Here is a 23,994-nt window from a genome sequence, read left to right on the forward strand (position 1 = left end):
GTCCCTGGCTACAGAGTCATTTTGAGGCCGACCTGGGGTACATGAGATCCTGTCTCAATAAACCAACACGGCAAATGAACACGACTGGGATGCTCTGAGATTTGAGAGATATGGAGAGCTTTGAGGCTTCTCCAGAGAGGAATCTGACATCCGGCCAGAACAGGGACGTGAGCTCAGAGATGAATCTGATTTTAGGCTAGAACAAGTAAGTAGGCTTCAGGCAAGAATCTGACTTTGGCCTAGGACAGGAAGTAGGCTCCGATATTTTGGTCATCCTGATAAGCCCTTAGAAACAGTGATCACGGGGCTTTGTTTACTGCCTTGCTTGGCGGTTTGTGTTTATTATCCTTCTTGTTCCCTTAACCTAGAGCTGACCTTAGTACTTGCATGTCATTAAAATGGTATAAAAGCAGGCTGGGAAAAAATAAACCCGCCTCAGCCTCAGAGCTGGCTGGGGTCACGCTACAGTGCTGTCTAATTGTCCTTTTTCTTTTTAATCCTCGCTCCTGCGCTGGAGAGGCCTGTTCACTGACTGAGCTGGCTTGGTCAGAGCATCACTTATCTGCACCCTTCATCAACTCAGTGTACCCTAGGGGCAGGCGGATGGGGCATGTCTGGGTGGATGGATGTCTGTCTGGATGGATGCCATTCTACAGCAGCCCTGTGGCCCTGCTGACCACTTCTCTTCAGACTTCTCCAACTTCCAGATTACATGAGAATAATATTCACTGTTAAAAGCCCCCGAGTGTGTGAGAACTTGTTATGATATTGCTAGGGAGCTAATATCTGGCTGTTCCTATGGTGAGGATTAAATTGTGTGTGGATAGAACATAATCAGGCCTGGCTGCTTTCCCTTTTTCTCCTCTCCTTCTATTCCTTCTCCTCTTTCCTTAAGGCTGGCTATAACTCCCTATGCAGTTAAGAATGATCTTCCTGCCTCTACCTCCCAAGTGCTGGAGTGAGAGGCACACAAAGCCTTGCTGGATGTGTGCAATACTAGGGATAGAACCTAGGACCTAAGGCATGCTAGGCAAGCGCTCTACCAACAGAGCCAATCTGAAACCCTAATCCAGCCTCCTTGCTGTCCAAGGTTGTCTCCATCACTAGCCGCAGGGGGAGCTGTAGCAGGCTCTGGGCTGGGTGCAGGCCCACCAGATGGAGGAAGCATGGGCCTCTGTGAGGTCTGGTGGAGCTTTTGGGTCTGCACACAGATTCCAGCACTGGAGAGCCGTGTGTTCAGCAGACATTTCGTGGGACTCTCACATGCACCCCCGACACCCTGCTCAGCTTTGGAGACGAAGAGTAAGCATAAGAAGAGCCTCTTGGACTGTTCATCGTGAGGGTAGGAGTAAAGAGTGACCACGGAGAACAAGGGTGGCTATGAGTCAAGTGAAGACTGGGAGGACAGAGATGAGGTGGGGTAAGCGAAGACGTCCCTGAGGAGGCAACTTTTGCACAGGGTTTTGAAGGATGATTAGGAGTGCATCAAAAGGTGGGTGGAAGAACTAATAGTCCAGGGAAGCGGACAGACATCAGGAGCAAGGTCATGGGCATGGCCTGGTGTGTGCAGAGCAGGCAGGGGTGATGATGAATGCTGACTGATGACAATGAGGAGTGAAGAAGGTGGAGGTATGTATGCATGGGCCTGCTGCCTGTGTGAGGAGGTCATTCCTTTCCATGGTGATAGTGATAGTAGCTTCTGAGTGGCCTCTATCAGTCTCGTACAAGATGTCCTGTAGAATTTCACCCAGTCACTTCTCTGTGAGGTATGGGCACCTCCGGAGGCACCTCCTAGAAGATTTAGGGTTTCCTGACTGCATCTCACTTCCTCTTTGGTTGACTTGTTTAAAAGTGGCCAGAAAGGAACTCAAAAGACCTGCTTCCTAATGCAGTGCAGCTGGGAGGCTGCACTGGTCTCTACTGGGAGGCTGCACTGGCCTCTACTGGGAGGCTGCACTGGTCTCTACTGGGAGGCTGCACTGGTCTCTACTGGGAGGCTGCATTGGTCTCTACTGGGAAGTTGCACTGGACTCTTTCCCCCACAGAGACTATTTCAGGAGGTGAAGGCCTAGGTGGACATTCCAGGTAGCAAGATCCAGGCATAGACAGGAGGCAGGGAGGAGGATAGGGTAGTTGAGTGTGGGGAACAGGATGCAGGGACTGGGTTGTCTGAGTTAGGGTTTTATTGCTGTGAAGGGACACCAGGACCTGGGCAACTCTTATAAAAGAAAACATTTAACTGGGGCTGACTTACAGTTTCACAGGTTTAGTTCACTGTTGCCATGGTAGGACATAGTACTGGAGAAGGAGCAGAGAGTTCTACATCTTGATCCAAAGGCAGCAGAAGGAGACTGTGTGCCACACTGGGTGTAGCTTGAGCATAGAAGACCTCACAACCCAACCTGCACAGCGGCACATTTCTTCCAATAAGGCCCCACCTACTTCTTCAACAAGGCCACACCTTCTACTAGTGCCCACTCCCTATGGGTCAAGCATTCATATACATGAGTCTATAGGGTCATTCCTCTTTTCATGGGGGTCACAGTGCTGGATTCTGAGGGGCCTTGAATGCTCCTACTGGGCATCTGGGCCACACTTCAAACACAGTTCCCCAGGACCCATGTGCTAGGAAACCACAGGCTCTGATTCTGCAGAAGTGAGGGGCCCTGCTGGATCTGCTCTTGTTATTCCCGTACCACTGAGCTTGATGCCATGAAGACGTGCTGTATTCAGGGACCAGGGCCTATGGCTGTGGAGTGTGCAAGGTAGTGGGTGGATGGGTGGGCAATGTTCTTCTCAAGTGTCAGGGATCACAGACACGGAACTGGGCATGTTCTGGATCCAAAGGCCTCTTCCTCCATGTCTTCCAGCTGCATAGGGAATCTAGGCTGACGTGGCTGTGAGCCCCACCCCTTACCCCTCACGTTCAGAGGTCTCTGACTTGAATGACTCTTTTCAGCTGATGAATCATTCTTTCAGGGCAGCTATAGCTGTAAGTGCTATGCCACCGGCAGGCTGAGTCCCACTGCTGAGCTACATCTTGATGACACCAAGAGACAACCACAGTGGCTAGGCCTCAAGGCCTCCCTCTGAGCACTTAGTTTGACTCATGACTTCCTTTAATTTTTAGGGCCAGAACCCAGGCCCAGAGAGAAGTGGTTCTGTCTAATATGCTGCTGGTGCCCAGTCTTTAGGGCTCCACATTCCCACCACACTGGCTTAGTCCTCTATGTGGTTTGTGTGGTCCCCTAGAAATGCATGTTCCCTAGCCACGCCTTAGTCGTCTTGAGTCAGATACCCTAGCACATAAGGTAAGGCAGGCCCAGATACTTGGGTTCATCCAGAGCGTGTGCGCTCTCTCTCTATGTGTATGTGTATGTGTATGTGTGTGTATGTGTATGTGTATGTGTATGTGTATGTGTATGTGTATGTGTATGTGTATATCTGTGTTTGTGTGTGTGTGAGAGAGAGGCGGTATATATTGTTTATATGGACATGTGCACATACTTATGTATGCTTGTGTGTTTGCATGTGTGTGGTGCATGTACATGAGCATGTGGGTAAGCATGCCCTTGCACATACAGGTGGAGGCCTGAGCAGCACTGAGGTGTCTTCCTCTTTGACACCTTATCTGCCTCGAGACAGGGTCTCTCACTGAATCGGAAGCTCAAAGGTTCTGCTTAGGCTGGTTGGAAGAGCTTTGGGGATTTGCCTCTGTGTCCCAGTGCTAGGGTTACAGGCAGGCGCAGCCACACCCAGCTTTCCACGTGGTGCCACGGGTTCAAACCTGGGTCCTTGTGCTTGCAAAGCCATCAGGCCTCTACTTTCTTCTTCTTCTTCTAACTAAAGCATAAACTTTAGTTATTTATTCTTCTTTATTATATCTTTATTATTTAAGTTTTAAAATTCAAATAAAAAATATAAAAAATTAAATGTTTTATTTATATGTAAATGTATAGTATATTATAATATATAAAATTAAATATATCTTTTCCTCCTCTAAGTCCTTCCTAATCCTCTCCCTGTCCCTACTCATTCAACTTTATTTTTTTCTCAAAAAATAAAAAATCCCCCAAACCAATACAACAATAAAATCCCCCCAAACTAAGAAAACAAAGTCCAAAACCACTCAAATCTACCAAACTGTAGCCAATAAAAGCACACACACATACACACACTCACACACTCACCCACACACTCACACACACTCACACACATTTGCACACTCACATCACACGCACTCGCACACCCACATACTCACACACTCACACATACTCTCACACACACACGCACACTCGCACACTGACACACTCACACACTCACACATACTCTCTCACACACACTCACACACTCACACACACTCACACACACACTCACACACTCACATACCCACACATACTCTCTCACACACACACTCACACACTCACACACACTCACACACACTCACACACTCACCCACACATACTCTCACACACACACATACTCACATACTCATACACATTTACACGTTCACACACACTCACATCACACACTCGCACACTCACACACTCACACACCCACACATACTCTCACACACACTCACACTCACACACACACATACACACACACACTCACACACACACAGCCTATAGAGTCCATTATATGTCAGTTAACTGTTCCTGAACATGAGGCCTGCTCTGCCCTGTAGTGCTTGGTATACTCAATGTCACTCCTTTGGAGAAAGCTGAATTTCCCTCTCCCACAAGGCAAAAATGATAGTTCAGTTGTTAACCTTTACTATAGTGGCTAGGTTTTCATTCATTCATTCATTCATTCATTCATTCACTCACTCACTCACTCACTCACTCAAAAATATAGCAAAATAAAGTATAATAAGAGAAAACAAAGTCCACCACATCAAAGTTGGACAAGACAAACTAACATAAGAAAAAGAGCCCAAGAGAAGACACAAGAATCAGAGATGCTGTGGGATCAGATGACCTCTTCTGGTATATATATACACATGCAGGAAAAAATCAATATACATAAAATAAACAAATTGAAAAAATCGGCAACCTATTCATCCACACATTCTGGAATCCCATAAAAACATTGAGCCTGAAGCTGTATACACAGAGGACCTGGTGCAGACGCATGCAGGCCCCGTGCTTACCGCTTGACTCTGTGAGTGAGGACCTGTCCTCCCGGTGTTCTCCACACTCTCTGGCTCTTATACTCCCTCTGCCTCCTCTTCCTCTAGGTTCCCTGAGCTCTGAGGGGAAGTATTTGAGGGAGACACATTTAGGGCTGAGTGGTCCTAGGTCTCTCACTCTCTGTGTAGCGTCTGGCTGTGGGTCTCTGTGTTTGTCCCCCTCTGTGGCAGGAGGAAGCTTCTCTGATGATGGCTGAGCAGGATGCTCTTCTGTGACAATAGACGATGTTATTACAAGTTCTTTTATTGCCACATCCCCCTTTTAGAACAGCAGTGTTTGGTTTTACCTCTAGTCTCAGGCTCTCGGTCACCCAAGCAGTGTCAGGAATGGGTTCCGTCTCACGGAGTGGGTCTTATGTCAGTTATGGGTTGGTTACTCCCACAGGTTTTGTGCCAGCATTGCACAGGCCTGTCTCGCAGGCAGCACACCATGGTAGATAAAGGGTTTGCGGCTGGGTTGGTGTTTACGTTTTTCTTCTGAGAGCATGCAGAGTACCTTCCTGTACCAGAGATGCTGAATCAGGGGTGAAGGCTCTGTGTGGCTTGACCTCTCCGTGTTCAGTGAGTTGGTAGGTGTATTCATTCAACAGTGGGGTCTTGCTGTCAGCTTTTGAAGGGCAATCTATAGTCTAGGCAGCAGCCTGGGTTGTTTGGGGCCCCTTTGGCTAACAACGCAGATGTAACCGGATCCTGATACTGGAAACTTTGTTGATGATGAGTGATGGCCAGTTGGGGTTTCCTCCCCCATTGTTTGGCAGTTTCGTTTAGGTTACCATTATGTGTATATATTAGGAAGTTTCTGCTTTGTTGATTTCCATACTATTCCCTCAACCGGCCCTTAATTTTAGCTGTCTCTCCCCATACCCCATCTTTTCCCCCTCTGCATTGGATCCTCCCATTCCAGCCCCCCACATCCATCCATAACCATCTCTTCTTTTTCTAACAGAGTCTATCAGTTCCCTCTAGTCCCCTACTCTGTCCCTGTCCTCTGGGTTTCTATGGATTTTATCTTGTTTAGCATTGGCATAACAGCTAATATCCACATAGAAGTCACTACATACCGTATCTGTCTTCTGAGACAGGGCCTCTCAAATGAACTTGGAGCTCACCAATTTGCCTAGGCTGGCAGGCCAGTGAGCTCCAGGGACCACTGCTCCACCACTGTGCTTACAAGTGTGTGCTGCTGTGTCTGACTTCTCATGTGGATTCTGGGCATTCAATCTTCATGCTTGCCTGGCAAAACACTTTACAGAGTGGGTCTTCTCCCCAGCCCTGTGGAGCTTTGGTCAATGCTATGTTTGCTCCTTCCTAAGGTCCCAGTCACTGTCATTCCCATTTGATTGCGGGGAGGTGACGGCTTTGATGGCCTCCAGTTCTCCTTTTGACTAGTCTTTCTCCTCCTACTTTAAGGCTAAATAGGACTGCTGAACAGTCATGGCTTCTGCCTGTCACTCCTAACCAGTAACCCTGGTCCCCAGGAACCCCATGGCTCTGCCACCCTTCAGACACTCTTCCTCTCCAAGTGGGCACTGTTGAATCACATCCTGAGACTCTAGAGTACGAATCATGAGCCACATCCTGCTGACATCCTTCCCCACACTCTGTAGATGCCTGTAGAAGCTGCTTCTCATCGCACACGATCAGCCAGGGTCCCACAAGCCCCTCTTCGACAAGGGGAAAGAGGGTGTGCCCTTTGCTTTTTCATAAAATGCCTCACTTCGGGGAATCCTTGCTTTGGTTTGTCTTTGTAACTTTACTAGGGCTTTGAAACTTTATTTAGCAGTAAGAGATTCTCAGGGAGGGCTGGGACATGAGTGTTATGACAGGATTAGAATTGAGAAAAGGCAGAAGAGAAAGGATTTTATCTGAATGAGAGCCCCTTAACATGGTTGCCATAGAAGCCGTGCAGGATGTTCACTGCACAAAGGCATGCCGGGGGAGGACTTGGGTGGTCTGAGAGCCTGAGGGATGTCTGTACAGGCCTCGTGCCTTGGTGATGAGATAAGTCTATTAGGGAAAGAAGGAACTCTCTTAGTTCAGTGAGCAGGCTACATAGCAACCTCTGTTAAGGCTAAGACTGAGCAGAAGAAAGATCTTGTAAAGATTCATTTTTTATTAATAATTTGACTCCTTTACATCTAAAATGATATCCTACTTTCCGGTTACCCCTCCACAAGCCCCCCATCCCACAACCTCCCTTCCCTCCCTCCCCTTTGCCTCTATGAGGGTGCTCCCCCAGCCACCAACCCTCTCATGTACCACCCAATTTTTAGTTTGTGAGTGAGTGTGTGTGTTTGAGTGTGTGTGCGCGTGTGTATGTTCCTCTGTGTGCATTTGTGTGTTTGAGTGCATGTGTTCATGTGTGTGTGTGCGTGTGTTTGAGTGTCTATGTGTGTTTGAGTGTGTGTGTGAGTGCGTGTGTTTGAGTGTGTATGTGTGTGTGAGTGCGTGTGTTTGAGTGTGTATGTGTGTGTGAGTGCGTGTGTTTGAGTGTGTGCGTACGGTTGCCTGTGGCGTCCAGTAGAGAGTGTTAGGACAGTTGTTACGCCCAGAATGTGTAGGAGTTGGAGCTACAGGTTCTAAGCCTTCTCCCATGACTGCTGGGAAACAGACTCAGACGCTGAGGTATCTCTCCAGCCCTCAGAAGACATTTTAAGAGTTATGTTTTACTGCTGTGGAGTTATTCACTCAAGGTCACATAGCTAGAGAATGGCAGGGCCAGATCCAAATACTGGCAGCCTGACCCAAAGGTCCTGGCCTAACCACCACAGCACACTGCCTCATGGCCTTGCCCCTGCCTGTATGGCTTGGGCAACATATTAGTTATGCTTGTGTCGCTGTGACCAAAGTACCTGACATAACTGTTTGTGGGAAGAAAGGTTCGTTTTGGTCCATGGTTTTAGAGGGTTTCAGCCCAGCATGGCAGGAAGTGGGTGGCAGAGCAGTTTAAGTTGACATCATGTTGAAAAAGGAATCAAAGTATGAACCAGGAACTGAGGGATGGATGGGTCTAACCATAAAGTCTCACCCCACTGTCCTACTTCTGCCTGCTGGGTTCCACAGCCTCCCAATACTGCACAACCAGCTGGAAACAATGAGCCCATAGGCACAGTCTAGATTCAGATAAGGATGGATGTTATCCCCAGAAGGTGTAGGAATGCTTTCAGGAAGGGCTGCAAGCATCATGACCCAAGGAAGGGAGAGCTTTTGTGTGGCTAAGGGTCTGGACAACCAAGGCCCTTTCTGAGGCAACCTGTGTCTTGAGGCATTGTAAGGAACACTCATGCTGGCATAGTATATACTAATATATATTATATTATATATAAATATATATTATATAATGTATTATGATACGTGCACACGCATACATATGTGTGGTTGAGTGATGGCTTGGTGGTTAAGAGCACTGATTGGTCTTTCAGAGGATTCAATGTCCAGCACCCACACCTCTAACACACAAGTGCCTGTAACTCCAGCTCCAGGGGATCTTATGCCCTCTTCTGGCCACCATGGGCACTGCATACACATGGTACAGACATGCATGCAGACAAGATGCCCCTATGCATAAAATATAATAAATAAAATCTGGAAAAAAAAGAGATGAAGCAGAGAATGACTGAGGAAGACACCTGATGTTGACCTCTGGTCTACACACACACACACACACACACACACACACACACACACACCACCATGCATACACGCGTACACACATATATACGTACACCACAGTTGGATGACCCCTGAAGAACAACAGCTGAGGTGTCCTCTGGCTTCCACATGCATGCTCACCAATACCTGCACGTATGCATACCTGCGTGTACATACATACTCACAAAAGTCAGACAATGAGAAAATGTAAACTTTTTTGGGGTGGGTTGTCGTTTTTCAAGACAGGGCTTACCCGAGTAACAGACCTGGCTGTCCTGTAACTTATTGTGTAGACAAGGCTGGCCTTGAACTCCCAGAGGTCCACCTGCCTCTGGCTCCCTAGTACTGGGATTAAAGGCGTGCAGCACCTTGTCGGGCTAAAATGCAAACTTCTAAGACTCAACCTTCTCCTACTCCAGACTCGGGGTCTGTTTTTCTTTTTATTGTAAAGTAGCTACCTTCTTCCCTACTTTTCTGTGGATGGGAAAGAAGCTGTCTTTGTGGACATGTGTGCCGGATGCCCCCATGACCCACCTCATTTCATCCTTACCACCTGCTGTGAGACTTTGTTCCTGGTCACCACTGCAGCACCCAGTAAGGAGAAGTGACTGACCTCCTGGCCAAGGGTCTCTGTGCTCTTCCCACGGCCCCTCCCTGTTTCCTCTAGTTCTCTGGGGACAGGGGCCCATGCTGCCTCAGAAGAGCTGGAGTACTTCTCCTTGGAGAATCGTGGTGTCCGGGGATTAGCAGTAAAGGACTTAACACTGCCCTCTGGGTTATAGAGGCTCCTCTATGAAGAAAAGGGGTGGACCAGGGGCTGGTGGCCTGGATGGAGATGAAAGACTTTGAACATAGTGTCCCCGCCCCTGCCCTTGGTCAGGGCTGACAGCTATTTCCTCCTTTAGCTCACTCCCCTCCTGCCACTCCTGGTGCTCAGTCCTGCTGCTTTCAGAAGCTGCTACCCTGCTCAACCCTGTGCTCACTGTGTGGCTCGGTAAGGAGGCAGCCTTCCAGGGGCTGGGCAGCCTTGGTGGGCTCTCAGGACTACACAGAGGGCTACTCCTAGTTAGAATGACAAGGGGATAAGCTTAGAAGCCTGGTGAAGCCTGACGCCCAGAAGGAAGGACAGTGTTTTCCTGGGGGCTAGCTAGGTGGTAGACCCAATGTGTGAGCCATTCAATCATGGCCACAGTGCCACCTCAGGAGAGGGGACATGATCACTCTGTGAGCTTAGAGAAACTGACAAGTTCACCCATCTGGAGGCTGGGTTCAAGCTCAGGGTGTTGGAAAGCTGGGGTTCCCACTATAACAGGATTGTAGCTGCTTGAGTGCCCCAAGATCCTGAGTCTTGAAGCTGTCTTCATGCAGCCTGAGGGATAGGAACCGGTGGTTCCAAAAAGTGCAGGAGCACTGGCATCCCACATGATACTGACAGTGCAGCTCAAGGGATGTCTCAAGGCAGAAAGAATGGCCCTGTCTGCTGGAAGGAAAATAGTCTCCCTCCACAGCACTGGTCCAGCTTCTGTGCTTCTCTGAACTCCAGTTTCTTCTTCTGAAAAGCTATGCTTATTGGATTAATGTGAGTATAACCGCTCTGCAGATGCTAAAGCTAAAACAGTGGGATCTGTAGGAATTCATAGAAATCACAGACATCAGATGTGCCTGGTCCCTTTGACCTAGCTCCAAGAGGTATTTTGTGAGGGATATTCTAGGTTGGTGTCCCAGAGCTCAACCCTACGAAGATCAGTGGTTTCTGGAAGGGAGTAGATTTTTCCATTCTGGCCACTGTTTCTGTTAGAATGAGGAGTTCTGAGGTCTCTGGCAACCTATTTCCTTCTCTTCTTCTATCATCCCACTTTTGAAGCTAGACAGCAGCCCGAGGACTGAACAATCCCCCTTCCACATGGCTGTGTTGAGTGGCTCAACAAACACTTTAAACACATGTGCCTCAGTTTTCTCATCTGTACAATGGGATGGAGAGAGTACTGGCATATTTCTCCCAGAGCCGCAAGAAAGAACATCTATTACAGGATCTACCACAGTACCTGGAGGGGTGTGGGTGCCTGGCCCAGCCTGAGTCCCCACACCCTGCTTTCATTTCCTCTCTGCTGCAGGGAGTATACAATGTGATTCCCTTAGGCCTCCCTGACCCCAGCTTTGTTACAGGGTCCTGGGGTTCTCCATGAGGCTGTGAGCATTCAGAGATCCTGGCTTTTTCAGAGCTCCTTAGTTGTCGCCTATCGTCCCTATTGGCCCAGGGTGTGGGTGAGTACATGGGTCTGGGTTTCCTGGGATAGGTAGGACTATCACTGCCTTCCCCGGGTTCTTGTGTGACACTTCCTCCAGCCAGGTCTCACGCTTGTCCCTCTTATCTTATTTCCTCTCCTTCTATCAGAGGAAGGGCCAGCTCCCCTGATCTCAATCAACCAGCACAGCCAAGCAGACACGTCCGATGCTGACCACTGCTCGCTAGGAGGAACTGCAGAGAGGTAAGGGACTGGGTGGTAAAGACCTCCCATCCCACATGAGGGGCTACTCTTCTGTTTCGGAGGTTGAGAAAATGAATCCTGCCTGGCCTGACCTTTTGTGATCTTGGATGAGAGCTTAATAGTAATCACAATGGTATTGATACAGTGCCTGCTTTATATCAGTTCCCTTGTGTGTGTGTGTGTGTGTGTGTGTGTGTGTGTGTGTGTGTGTGTGAGCCAAAAGTTAACCTTAGGAGCAGTCACCTTAAAAAATGACTTATTTTTATTATTTCAAATTGTGTATGTGTGTGCATGTGAATGCAGGTATACGTATATGGGAGTATAAATCAGATGTCAACCTTGAGTAATATTGCTTAGGATCAGTCCACATTAAATGGATTTTATTTTAAAGTGTGTGTGTGTGTGTGTGTGTGTGTGTGTGTGTGTGTGTGTGTGTGTGTGTTGGTGGGTACGCATGTGAATGCAGGTGTCCACAGAAGCCAGAGGAATTGGACCTGCTGGAACTGAGTTATATGGGGCAGCTGTGGGTACTGGAAGTCAAACACTGGTCCCCTGAAAAAGCAGTATACATTTTGCTGTGAAGCCAGCTCTCCAGTCCCCTACCTTGTCTTTTTAAGGTCTCTAGGACCTGCATTTTACTTAGTTTAGGCTGGCTGGTGTGAGCCCCTCGGGTCCACCTGTCCTTATGTCTTCAGCACGTGTACCATCCCTAGGTCCTGGGGTCACACTCAGCTCCTCATGAGCACACACTTATATTTTCCCCATCCACCCACACCCTTTTAAAAGTGTTCTCATTTTGTCCCAGTAGCCTTACAAACTCAAGACTGTTAGGCTCAGGAAGATTATACCTGGCTTGCCCAAAACTGCAATACTCCCTTGTCTTCCTCATCCTCACAGATTCCCAGTGTCTACCCTATTACCAGGCAATACTGGCAACTCTAAGATAGGTTCATCTCTTGCCCAAGCTACAGGCTTCTGGTTCCTGGGTGCCAGGTTCAGCTCTCCTTTCTTCCACCTGGCCATGGCCAACATCACACTGAAGCCGCTCTGTCCACTCTTGGAGGAGATGGTCCAGCTTCCAAACCACAGCAACTCTAGCCTCCGCTATATTGACCACGTGTCGGTGCTGTTGCACGGGCTGGCCTCCCTGCTGGGCCTGGTGGAAAACGGACTCATCCTGTTTGTGGTGGGCTGTCGCATGCGCCAGACGGTGGTCACTACCTGGGTGCTGCACCTGGCGCTGTCCGACTTGTTAGCCGCTGCCTCTCTGCCTTTCTTCACCTACTTTCTGGCAGTGGGCCACTCGTGGGAACTGGGCACCACTTTCTGCAAGCTACATTCCTCGGTCTTCTTCCTCAACATGTTTGCCAGCGGCTTCCTGCTCAGCGCCATCAGCCTGGATCGCTGCCTGCAGGTGGTGAGGCCAGTGTGGGCACAGAACCACCGCACGGTGGCGGCCGCGCACAGAGTCTGCCTGATGCTCTGGGCTCTGGCGGTGCTCAACACAGTACCCTATTTCGTGTTCAGGGACACCATCCCGCGGCGTGATGGCCGCATCATGTGCTATTACAACATGCTGCTCTTGAATCCAGGGTCTGACCGCGACACCACGTGCGACTACCGTCAGAAGGCCCTGGCGGTCAGCAAGTTCCTGTTGGCCTTCATGGTACCTCTGGCCATCATCGCCTCGAGCCACGTGGCTGTGAGCCTACAACTGCATCACCGTGGTCGCCAGAGGACAGGCCGTTTCGTGCGTCTGGTGGCAGCCATAGTGGTGGCCTTCATACTCTGCTGGGGGCCCTACCACATCTTCAGTCTGTTGGAGGCGCGTGCCCATTCTGTCACCACGCTACGGCAGCTCGCGTCACGTGGGCTGCCCTTTGTCACCAGCCTGGCCTTCTTCAACAGCGTGGTCAACCCACTACTCTATGTGCTCACTTGTCCCGACATGTTGCACAAGCTGAGGCGCTCGCTACTCACGGTGCTTGAAAGCGTGCTGGTGGAGGACAGCGACCTGAGTACTGGGCCCGGCAAGCGCTGTCGCCGCCGCCATCGCCGCCGCGCCTCCTCCACCACCACCCCAGCCTCTACCTTACTGCTGGCTGACCGATTTCCCCAACTGCGTCCTGCTCGCTTAATCGGCTGGATGAGGCGTGGCAGTGCAGAGCTCCCACGGAGGGTCCGAGAGCAGTCCCAGGAGAAGCAGGGCTCATTGAGCTGTACTTTGGATTAGATGGGCACAGCCCAGAAGCTGTGCCAACACATCCCAGGCCTCTCCCATACCCAGTTGAAAAAGTACATAGCCAATGCCAGGCCCAGGTCGTAGCTTACTGGGTAGGGTCCAGGAAACCAGCTTGTGGAAGTGCCCTGGGCAAGGAGCAATCCTTCCTAAACACTTTAATCTTGCAATGTGGAACTGGGAGAGCAGCAGGAATGCAAAAGTAGCCTTTAGAGGTGCTACCTGGTTCCTGACTCCAGGTTTCTACACTTAAAGAATCCAAGTACTTAATTGCCTAGGGATTTGCTAGGGTAACTGATGAGGGTTGGGTAAAGATTTTGTACTTCTATTACCTTCCTGGTAGCTGGCCCAAGGCAATTGGGATTGAGGTTAAGCTCAGAGCCCGCATCTCTTAAGGCCCTGCTTTGTGAATGGAGACTGCCAATTAGCACTGTTTATGGGAGTCAGTGAGAGGAAAAGGGTTGAGAAGCAGTTTACAGCCAACGGCCTTCACTTTTAACCCCCCATTTAGCCTGAGACCGATGCTTTAACCACACCTTGCTATCCAGCTTGTTAGCCATATTGGTGTCAACTCCCACTCAAGATCTTCACTGCCCAGTTTTAGAGCTGTCGCTGCTGCCAGAAGCTGCACTCTAGCCTTCAGTTATCATTGGATCAATTCTATCCAGAGAACAACCTTCCCCTATTAACTGCCTCACAGGGAGACGGCCTGGCAGCTCTCACTTCTAACCTACAGGTAGGAGGGCAACTTGTAGTGGCCATGGACCTTCCATCACACATCAGATCTCCTCCTCACCATAGACTGACTGCAGGGCAGCTGGCTGACTCATTTTTACCTTCTAGGGGAAGGGGAGTTGATGGAACAAGGACGGGTATTCTCAGGATCTCCTGAACCATTTAAGGCCAGGCTGGTTGTCAGCTCTGTGTGCTTCTCAAACCAGAGAGTAAAATGTCACCAAGTCTCGTCTGTTTTACTCAGCATACCTGTCACACCATGTGTTTTAATGGTTTATTATGATAATGAAAGCCCAGGGACTTCTGTCCTTCTAGGAGCCTAGAGCTGTACTTATGGGGACACCAATAAACACCTCTGCGGTAGAGTAAGTGGGCATGGCTCAAGTCCCAAGGCTTCTTCAGTCCAATGTGGGAAAGGAGTGCTGGAGAGAAACTCCGCTCCCTGCAACTACCCACTTCAATCTTTCAGTGCCAAATTAAGGAAGGGCTGGCTTCAGTTGACTGAGGGGACCAAATCAGCAGAATGCACTAGTGACCAAGGTGTCACTGAAAAAAATGGAGGCACTGCCTTCTGATAGAAGGCCTCCCGATGTGGATAGACTAAGGACCCCAAGACAGGAAGTTACCAGCTCACCAAGAAACAAGAATTCACAGTTCAAGACCTTTTGTTGTTTTTTTGTTTTTTGTTTTTTTTGAGATAGGATTTCTGTGTAGCCCTGGCTATCCTGTACTCTATAGACAAGGCTGGCCCAACTCCGAGATCCGCCTGTCTCTGTCTGCTGAGCACTGGGATTAAAGGTGTGCACTGCTGCTACCACCCGCAACAGTTCAGGATCATAAGGCACTTTGGAAAGGAGATGGGGACAGTGAAATCTCTGAGTTCCAGCACAGTCTTCAGTTCCCTCTGGGCTGGAGTCCCCATCTTGATGTGACAGTGTTAGTGTGCTGGCCCCAGGAAAGGTGTCAGACAGTGGTCTGAGAGGTGCCTTGCTTGCTTGCTGTGACTCTTCGCCTGCTGAGGCCCTGGACTGTCCTGAGCTCAGACCTTGGCTACAGGCCTCTGGGGTGGCTGTTTCTGGAGCAAGGCCAGGGTGTCTCTCTTTTGAATGGAGCGCAATTGCTTCTTCTTTGCTTTCTTGAGCTTGGCAGGGTTCCGGATCTGAGGGAGTGGGAGATAAGAGGTATCAGTGTGGATGAGAACCCTGTCTTTGGGGAAAAGGGGGGCAGGGGCCCAAGCACCCTAACAGCCTCTTTCACCTTGCCCAGCCTGCACCCCGAGTGGGCACTCACCACTTGGACAATCTCAGCTTTGCGTTCGTTTTCTAGACGGCGTCTGAGGTTCTCAGCTCGGCGTTCTTTCTTCTCCTGAAACACACAGAAGGGGAATCTCAGGCTAGAAGCTGAGATGGCCCTAGTATCTCAGGCCCCTGGTGAGTGAGAACCCACACAATCCTAGGAGGAGAAGCCTGCTTGGCCTCCAGGTTGCTCCCAGCGGGGAAGGGTAGAGGCCTGGGCACTTCCGGGGAAGACCAGGGATGCAATGCCTGCACTGTGGGCCTGGAGCTGAGGCCCACCACGGCAAGAGTACCCAGTTCCAAATCAGAAAGGTGGGAAAGCAGACACCTGAAGGCAGGGGCTTCACAGGACAACTGCATGTGCCAAGATGCGGATGTCTTCCCACCTAGAAGTCAAATGCAAGCAGAATGGCCCTTTCTACACAACACCCCATGCACTAGCTGCCAGGGAGAAGGTTGGGCTGGTCCCAGGTTTTCTTCTGCTCAGGTTCAGGTGTCCCAGAATGAGAATGAAAGGCCAGTATAGCTGGGCTCCACAATTGGCCCTAGGAAGGGCTGGGCAGGATGAGCTGTCAAAAGGCTCTGGAGGAACCTGGTCCAGCTTAAGTCTTCATTCTGCTTTCTAATTAGGGTGCTATGGTTGAGTCTATACCTCCACTTCCTCATCTCTACAGTAAAGCTGACCACAGGACCTAACTCATCAGACTGACTTAAGAAATAAGTGTGTGGTGAAAAAAAAAGAAGTGTGTAACTAGGCCTGGAACAGTACCAGCTCTCCAGGGACACTCAGAGCCTGCTCTGGGGGTGGGAAGTCCAGGGCTTCCTGGCTATGCTGCCACTGTACTAGTAGGGCTAGGGCATGGATGGTGGCTCCAGATGACTGTTATGTGGTCAGGCCTTTTTGTGGCTTTGACAACCTGGTGCCCTTGGGGAGGAAGTGACCTATGATCTTATGTATTAAAAGGAGGATTGGGAGGATGCACCTTTCCAGTTGCTCACAAGTTGGCAACTATTTTGGCCAAGCAGGAATCAAGGCTGCACAGGAAAAAAGATACGGCTTTAGTGACAGCTAGATCTGCAGTGATGCAAAGATAGGTGGAGGGATGCCTTAGTGATTTGACTGGTCCATCCCTCCTCTCAGTGGCCAATCTGGGACTACAGAGCTGAGACAAATCGTTTGAATCAGAACTCCTTCTGTACCTTGGGCTCAACAGACTGGCAGTGGGAGCTGAACTCGTCCCTGTGGACAGTCCTGCTAACCAACCCAGCATGTCCTTGCTCGCTCAGTGCTGACTGCCGAAGCAAAACTGGGACTGTTTTCAAGACTTCCTGGAGGCTAAAGGTGTTGGGAACAAGTCTTTGTGGTGCTGGTGATTGAGTTCAAGGCTCTGTGTATGCTAGTCAAGTCCCTAGCTCATGGGCATGAATCTCTAATGAGATTCTGAATTGGGGCAAGGGGAGTGAATTGGAAGGAAGGTATAAGAACCACCCCCAGGATAGTGTGTGGGAATCTCTTCTAGAATGACAGCAACAAATCCGAGGCAAGCTTTTCCCTCATAAGCAGATCTCTGAGAGGGGTCTAGCCCCACCATATTGAACGCCCCCGCCGCCAAGATGGCTTGCTGGTCTTTACCCTGGGCTCATCACACTACTTCCAGGTCTCCTGCATGTCCATAAGCAAAGGCTTAGCTGTATGGTAGAGTGGGAATTCTACCATGGCCCTAGACTATTCTTCTTACCCCTGGGGTCCTCATGCCCAGGAGCTCTGACTAAGTCATACTCCTTTGTCTGTCATCCTCCCAGCGTCTACTGCAGCAGATATGTATTTGGCCTCTGGGATCCAGACTTGGAGGGATGGTCCCTTACCTGCCGGCGCCTCTGTTTCTCCTCCTCCAGGTGCCGGGCGAAGTCCTTAGCCAGCTTCCTCTCCTGTCGCTCCTTCATCTTCCTCTGCCAGGAGGTACGCAGGGGCTTGTCCTGAACCATCTGGGAGAACCTTGGCAGGAGAGGAGGGGACCTCTGTGGTGTTGCCTTCACACCCTGCTGTCACTGGGCTCTGGGTCTGCGTCTACTCCTTTCCTGACTGCCTGGCATTCAGCTTTCTACAGAAGCTTAGGAAGGAATGGGCTACTAAGCATGTAGGCCTATTTCCATTCCAAGACTCAAGAGTCCTCTCATTCCTGAGTGTAGTTTGGGACTTGAAGCTTTCTGTACTCATACAGCTTCAGCTGTGCAGTTTTGCTGCTACCAAACAGGGTAACTTGTGAGTGAATGCCTCTGGAGATGAGGTGCTCATTCCCTAGAGGGGTGTGACTTTACCTCCAAACAGCAAAAACAAAGCCTTTCTGTAAAAAATTCAGATTATTCTTCAGTTTGGGGGATGTGAAGGTGGAGAAGTGGGATTTGGGGGTTTCTGATAAGTCTGGCTTTTCTGGAGAGTCAAATGCTCTTACAGTCATAGAAGAATGGAGATGACATCTGTAAGAACACTCTAGGGTATGCTAAAACATTTTAGGAGGGGTTAAGTGCAGGGACAAGGAACAGAAGATAAAGCTGGGCCAGGAAATGCTGAAAACTGTTGAAACTGGTGATAGGACTCATAAAACTCAGCTCTTTCCTTTTCTGTGATAAAAAGTAAAAATAAAATGAAGACAAGCCCTCACATCTCTCCCCCACTACCTGCTCAGTCTGCTGGGTGTCCCATGGGCCTGTTCTCCCCCCAACCCTCTCTTATCCCCAGAACTCTAAGGCTCCTCAGCAGATCCTTTCACAGTGGCCCTTCTGCCTCCCACACTCCAACCTTGACTCGTGTAGGAGTTCCTATTTACTTGCCTGTTAGAGGATATCTTGAGGAACCCTGTCTCTGAAGGCCTTGGTGCATGTCTGTGGCTGACCAGACAAAGGTCAATGCTGCATTTCTGAGTGTCTGCTCCCTTCCTAGAGTCTGGCACACAGTGTGGAACTTGGCACCAGGTTTACTCACAGGCAGTCTGGTTCTGTCCCCTCCCACTGCATCGCTAGCTTCTGACACCAGCATTCTCCTCTCTGCTAAGTCCCCAAGCTTTCTCAAGACCCAGCTTCCAAAAAGCAGAGCAGTGGGTACCTTGTGGACTTCCTTTCACTCTTAACAAACCGGAATTTGAGAATCCTGGAAGGACAGGATGATGGAAGCCTGGAGAAACCAGAGCCACTAGACATAATACTATATCTTGTTAGAGCATCAGTGACAACAATGTTCCGTCATGGAAATGATCCCCGCCCCTTCCTGAAAGGGAATCACTACGTATAGGCTGCTGTAGCGCTTGATTTGTAGTTTGTGTTAAGAAGACTCATAGATTATTTCATTTAATAGTGAATGTAAATGTAGCAAGTGGCTACAGCACTGAGGCAGAGTCGATGTTCAGCACTAGTTATTGGAGATGGAAAACAGGCCTGGGATGTCTGGTCCTGAGACCATTATTTACTTCCTATGAGACCCTGGGCAAGGAAGCCTCTCAGCCACGGCACCCCCCTGTGTGTACATAACAGTATAGAAGGGTAACAGGTTGCCTGTGGCCATCAGTGGCCTGGCTACTGTGACTTGCTGGGAGCAGCTTCAAAGTTTTTCTGATTGGTGCCTTTCTCTTTAAGCTTAACTTTCTTAAGTTTAATGGAGTATGCTTGGGGGAGGGGTTATACCCAGAGCTTAGGCTTTAAGAGTAACAAAATGACATCTGTAAAGTGCCTGCACAAAGCCTGGCACAGTCCATCATCCGTCAATGTCATCCTCTTAAAATCTCTGATGCCCTGTTCTCTTACGAATTCTTGTCTTTGGCCAGTAGCTGATACTTCAACCCTACTTCTTCTCCAGAGCTGAAATTTCAACTGAACCCACTTCTCTTTCCCTGCTGCCTAAACAATGCCCTTCATATAAGCCTCCTCATTCCTTTACTGAAAAATATAAACTCAGCATTACCATGCCCCAGCACTGAAAGGACAAGGAAGACCCCATGTCTTAAGAAGGCTGCAACCCAAGTGAAGCTGGTCAACAGAAGCAGGTTAATGGGTTCCGCTCACTCGCTTTGCGGTCAAATCTATGCTCCCATCCCGTGTCTCAATTAGCCTCCGTGAGCCTTGTTTTCTTCAGATGTACAATATTAATACTAGTAACACCTGCTCCAAAGGGGAAAGATTAAATGTGATTACATGTGTGGCTGGCTATGAAAGACTCACTCTCTGGCCATCCCTAAGGAAGTGACACAGAACCAGTGATGATATTTTACAGTAAAAAGGATCTCACTATAATGGCTGCCTTTCTTGCTCTGCTTCCCTCACTAGATGTGGCAGACAAGGTGGCACATGCCTTCAAACCCAGCACTAGGAAGGCAGAAGCAAGCATATCTCTGTGAATTTCAGGACAGCCATTGTCACACAGTGAGACCCTGCCTCGCAATAAAAAAAGGGAAGGAAAGGAAGTTCAAAAGAACACCTCAAGACCACTGAGGATCTCCCTTAGGCATTTTGACATGATCCTGTTTGTTAATTTTACTCGGGTGAGCTCTTTCAAGTCTGGGATTTCATTCAGGCGAAGGCAAGGTCCAAATGCACGGAGAACCCAACACATCGCCCATGCTGTCCTCACTTTACCTCTTCTTGGAGCGGTCTTTCCACACACGCCCGGATTTGGGCTTCCCCTTCGGAATTACAGGAAGCTCCTCCTTCAGTTTCTTGGACGCTGGGGCCTGGGGAGAAGCTATAACTCGCTTCTTTAGGTCGAGACTTCCGGTCACTGACTCTCCAGCCGGAGGTTGCTTGCTTGGCTCCAGCTGGCGCTCTGGGGAGCTAGGTGCCTGGAATGCCAGCTCCTGTGCTGGCTGGGAGGGCTCGGGACCCGGTGCTTGCTGACCCGGGCAAGGCTCGGGAGATCTTGGGATCACCTCCTCCTTAGCGTGGGCTACCTCAGAGTCCTGTGTGGGAGATAATTTGGATGACTGCTCTCGTTGCGGGGATTCCGGATTCGACTCTGTCTGTCCTGCAGGTGAATCCAGGCCCAGATCTTGATGAAGTTGAAGGGACCCAGGGTGAGGCTCTGGTTGCCTTTGTGGGGACCCAAAGCCTGCATCCTGTTTAGGACAGGGTGATTCGGGGCTAGTCTCCGGCTGAGGTTGGGGAGACACAAGGTCCAGTGGCGGAACTCTCGGAGACTCGAGCTCTCTTGTTTCTTCTGGGTTCGACTTGAAATCTACAAGAGCCCGTTTGGCCCGAGAGACTTCGGGGTCAGGAAGGTTCTCCAGAGACAGAGGGTTTAGGCCTTCCAGCCGCCGGCTGCGCCTCAGCGGCGTACCCATGGCTCACGTGTAGTCTCCGTAGCCTTCAGAATCGTCGGCGCCTTCATATGACGTCAGACTCGTCTATTTCCGTACCGGGCAGGAAGTGCGCACTGGCGGTAGAGTGATGCGTGGAAAAGCAGGGGATGTTTGTCCCGGGGGCTGGGCTTAGTAGACGCATGCGTGTTGTGTCTGGTTGCTGGGTTTCCGCGATGCGGTTTTTTTTTTTTTTTTGGTCGTTTTTGTTTTTGTAAACCGCGAGTTCTAGGTGCAAGAGAAGCGGGGTTGGAGTGGGGTATACCTTTTCTTTTTTCCCTGAGAGAAGAGGTTGGCAAAAAGGCGGAGGGAGTTTGTAGGCAGAGCTGAGCGTGTTAATTTACTCTGGAACAGCTGGGCCCGCATACGTCACGTTTTCTTTTGTTTTATCTTTTGTAATAGTAGCTTTGCGCAGTGTAACAAAGGAGGAGGCCCTGGGGGTCTGCATGAGTGGGAAATCTTCAATTTTTGAGTTTTCTTAAACGTTCTCACCCTTACCATCTCTTTTACTACTGTGCCCAGATATGCTTCAACAGTTTCAATCAGCGAAGTGTCAGGTCTGAGGCCCAGAAAACCCTGACTGCTTTGTTGTCAATGTTGGGGGGGTCACAGCGTGTGCCCGAAGTCAGGTCTGGCTACCCCATCGTCAACAAACCACCGGAAAGAGCCAAATTAAAATTGGAAAGCTTTAGAAAAAGAATTATTCAAATGGCCATACTGGGAAGAGAGGCAAAGAGATTCTGTGAATCACCCAAATTCGACCTCAGGGTTCTAAAGTTAGATAGAAAGTTTAGATAGAGGGCCAAGGATAAATACATTTAAGTAGTCCTTATCAAGGTATGACTCTGTCCACCATTGCCCCACCATTATCTGGGTTTTAGTCTCATCCTGTAGGTGGTCTGACAAGCTCTTTCCAGGGGACAAATTTCCCCTCTGGCTGGTACCCGTTTTTGTCTCCCCTCTGGCTGGTACCCTTTTTTCTTCTCCCAGCATGAGAATTCTGAGAAAATTCCCATTTCTTTGGAGTCCACTGTTTGTTTGATTGTCTGATAGGCAAAAGTGTCTCTTTAGAATACCTTCATTTCTGCCAGGATGGTTACATGCTGACCCAGGAGGAGGCAAGGAAGATGTAGAGCCAGAGAAAAGTTTCTGCAGGGTAGAAAGTGGATGCCCAATTCTTGGACACACCCCCTAAGCACTGCACACATGGTCTCAGATGCATACTGATGGAGTTAACCTGAGTCCACCCTTAGGGTTAGGGAATAGCACAGCTTCTCCATGTCACTAAGAACAATTGCACCCTGGTGTTGTAATTATATGTCAGCTCCTGCCTCCCCAGTAATGGCTCAGAGCCCTCATGTCCCTGATTTAAGGGGAGCTGCAGGGAGTTGTGGTTTTCTCCAGGCTGCCTCAGACCCCCAACCCCCTTCCTGTCTCTTGCCTCTATCTGGAGGGGTCACTTGCAAATATTGATTAGAGCACATCCTGGGTCTACTTAAATAATTCAGGTCTAATTTTGTGTCTCTTCCAGGGATGGAGCGTGAGAGTGTGTGTGTGTATGTGTGTGTGTGTGTGTGTGTGTGTGTGTGTGTGTGTGTGTGTGTAGGAGAGATTGATTTTGGACAGAAGACGTTGGATGTGCCTTTAACATCTGTGCAGGGTTCCACTTGAGCCCAGCCTGGTTTATCACTGTATGCACCGGTCAGGGAAGACTCCTGAAATTTTCAGAGTAGGTAGCTTTCTTCCTCAGTTCCATCTAGTAGTAGGATAAGAAGGGGCTCCCCCACCCCTCAAGAGACCTCAGCAGGGTTTAGCCCCAGGTTCTTGTGAAGGTAATCTGGTAATTCATGTGCCCTCAGGCTTTTCCCTGGCTCACTTTCCCATTCACCCATTGTTGCTTCTGGGGGGGGGCACTTTGTAAACATTATTTGCATATAAATCCTCATTTTAAGAGTTGGCTCTTGTTAGCTATCAAAAGATCTCCAGAACCTTGACTCTCCTGGCAGAACAGTGAGATGGGGGTGGGGTTGGAGTGGGAGGACTAATAAAGGTCTGTCTCTTTCTTTGTGTTTGAATGTCTGGGCTTGTCTTTCAATCTCTCTCTCTCTCTCTCTCTCTCTCTCTCTCTCTCTCTCTCTCTCTCTCTCTCTCTCTCTCTCTTACCTGTGGCCATTTACCTCTGCCAGGGCAAAGTGAGAGAGTACCAGACTGACTGTCCTTGTCTCTTGACTCAAGCTTGCAAATCACTATGCTCTTGCTTGTATAAATTGCATGTGCCCATCTGTGTGTATCTGTGCACCTCTATGTGTGCATCTGTTAGTGCAGACTATTGTTCTAGGATAGACAATCATCCTCCTGGTTTGGTATTCCAGGGGACTAAAGAACTCCAGGAGACCCCTTGTAGGCAACAAGTGTTTACTTAATGCTGGGGATTTCAAAACTCAACCGTGCTGCCCTGGTAGGATGAATGATTGAAGTCTAGGAGAATATCTGATCCATATCATGGGTCCATTTGTAGGCACTGGTTTCCTTCAGTCAGCAGATCTTAGGTTACATAAATAAACCAGGTCTTGCCCTGTCAGCACCTCATGGCATGTGTGACACTCAACCCCTCCAGTGCACAGACCAGGAGCAGTTAGGGACAGAAATGTCTGCAGGAGGGGCCGTTGCCAGGCAACTAAACCTTCCCTCTCTGTGACTAATCCTGGCTCACAGTGTCACTCTCTGCCTGGCTTTGGACAACTGCTTTATCCTTTCTGTGTCTTGGTTATCTTCTGGGAACAGGGAGATTTACTATGAAAAACTGAGGCTTTGGAGTCAGACTGGCCAGGCTCCCACCTCTACTTAATTGCTACGTGATCTTTATGAGTACCCAAGCCTCCCTGTGCTTCAGTTTCTTTATTAATAAAAATAGTCACAAGAACAGCACAACTGCCTCCCAGGGTTGTGCAGAGTAAACAGAGCTGCACAGCACATACCCGGCAGCTGGCTCCTCTCTGCTACTCACAGTTGCTTACATATTCAAAGACAGGTTTCCTATAGCTTTTCTAGA

General features: G+C 49.4%; 2 protein-coding genes across 6 annotated transcripts; one reads left to right on the top strand and one right to left on the bottom strand.

The window, feature by feature from the left end:
- Nucleotides 1-1,133: 1,133 nt before the first annotated feature.
- On the top strand, nucleotides 1,134-16,893 carry Ptgdr2 (prostaglandin D2 receptor 2). Of its 5 annotated transcripts, XM_087563643.1 has the most exons (5): nucleotides 1,134-1,302; nucleotides 9,748-9,836; nucleotides 11,009-11,107; nucleotides 11,238-11,331; nucleotides 12,297-14,674. In XM_087563643.1, exon 5 carries the CDS (start codon nucleotides 12,353-12,355, stop codon nucleotides 13,562-13,564), a length of 1,212 nt encoding a protein of 403 aa, XP_087419769.1. In that variant the 5' UTR covers nucleotides 1,134-1,302; nucleotides 9,748-9,836; nucleotides 11,009-11,107; nucleotides 11,238-11,331; nucleotides 12,297-12,352; the 3' UTR covers nucleotides 13,565-14,674. The 5 variants fall into 5 exon arrangements, with proteins under 5 accessions (XP_087419769.1, XP_087419776.1, XP_087419784.1 ...); XM_087563650.1 differs by lacking the exon at nucleotides 1,134-1,302 and having other exon boundaries at nucleotides 9,584-9,836; nucleotides 12,229-14,674; XM_087563658.1 differs by lacking the exon at nucleotides 1,134-1,302 and having other exon boundaries at nucleotides 9,721-9,836; nucleotides 12,303-16,893.
- On the bottom strand, nucleotides 14,566-20,947 carry Ccdc86 (coiled-coil domain containing 86). The gene is given in 4 exon segments (NM_001006974.3): nucleotides 14,566-15,464; nucleotides 15,596-15,670; nucleotides 17,467-17,596; nucleotides 20,227-20,947. Coding segments are annotated over 4 exon segments (1,026 nt in total). The 5' UTR covers nucleotides 20,928-20,947; the 3' UTR covers nucleotides 14,566-15,344.
- Nucleotides 20,948-23,994: the final 3,047 nt, after the last annotated feature.

Source organism: Rattus norvegicus, chromosome 1 (assembly GCF_021556685.1).
Source record: "Rattus norvegicus strain SHRSP/BbbUtx chromosome 1, alternate assembly SHRSP_T2T, whole genome shotgun sequence".
NCBI classification, from domain to species: domain Eukaryota; kingdom Metazoa; phylum Chordata; class Mammalia; order Rodentia; family Muridae; genus Rattus; species Rattus norvegicus.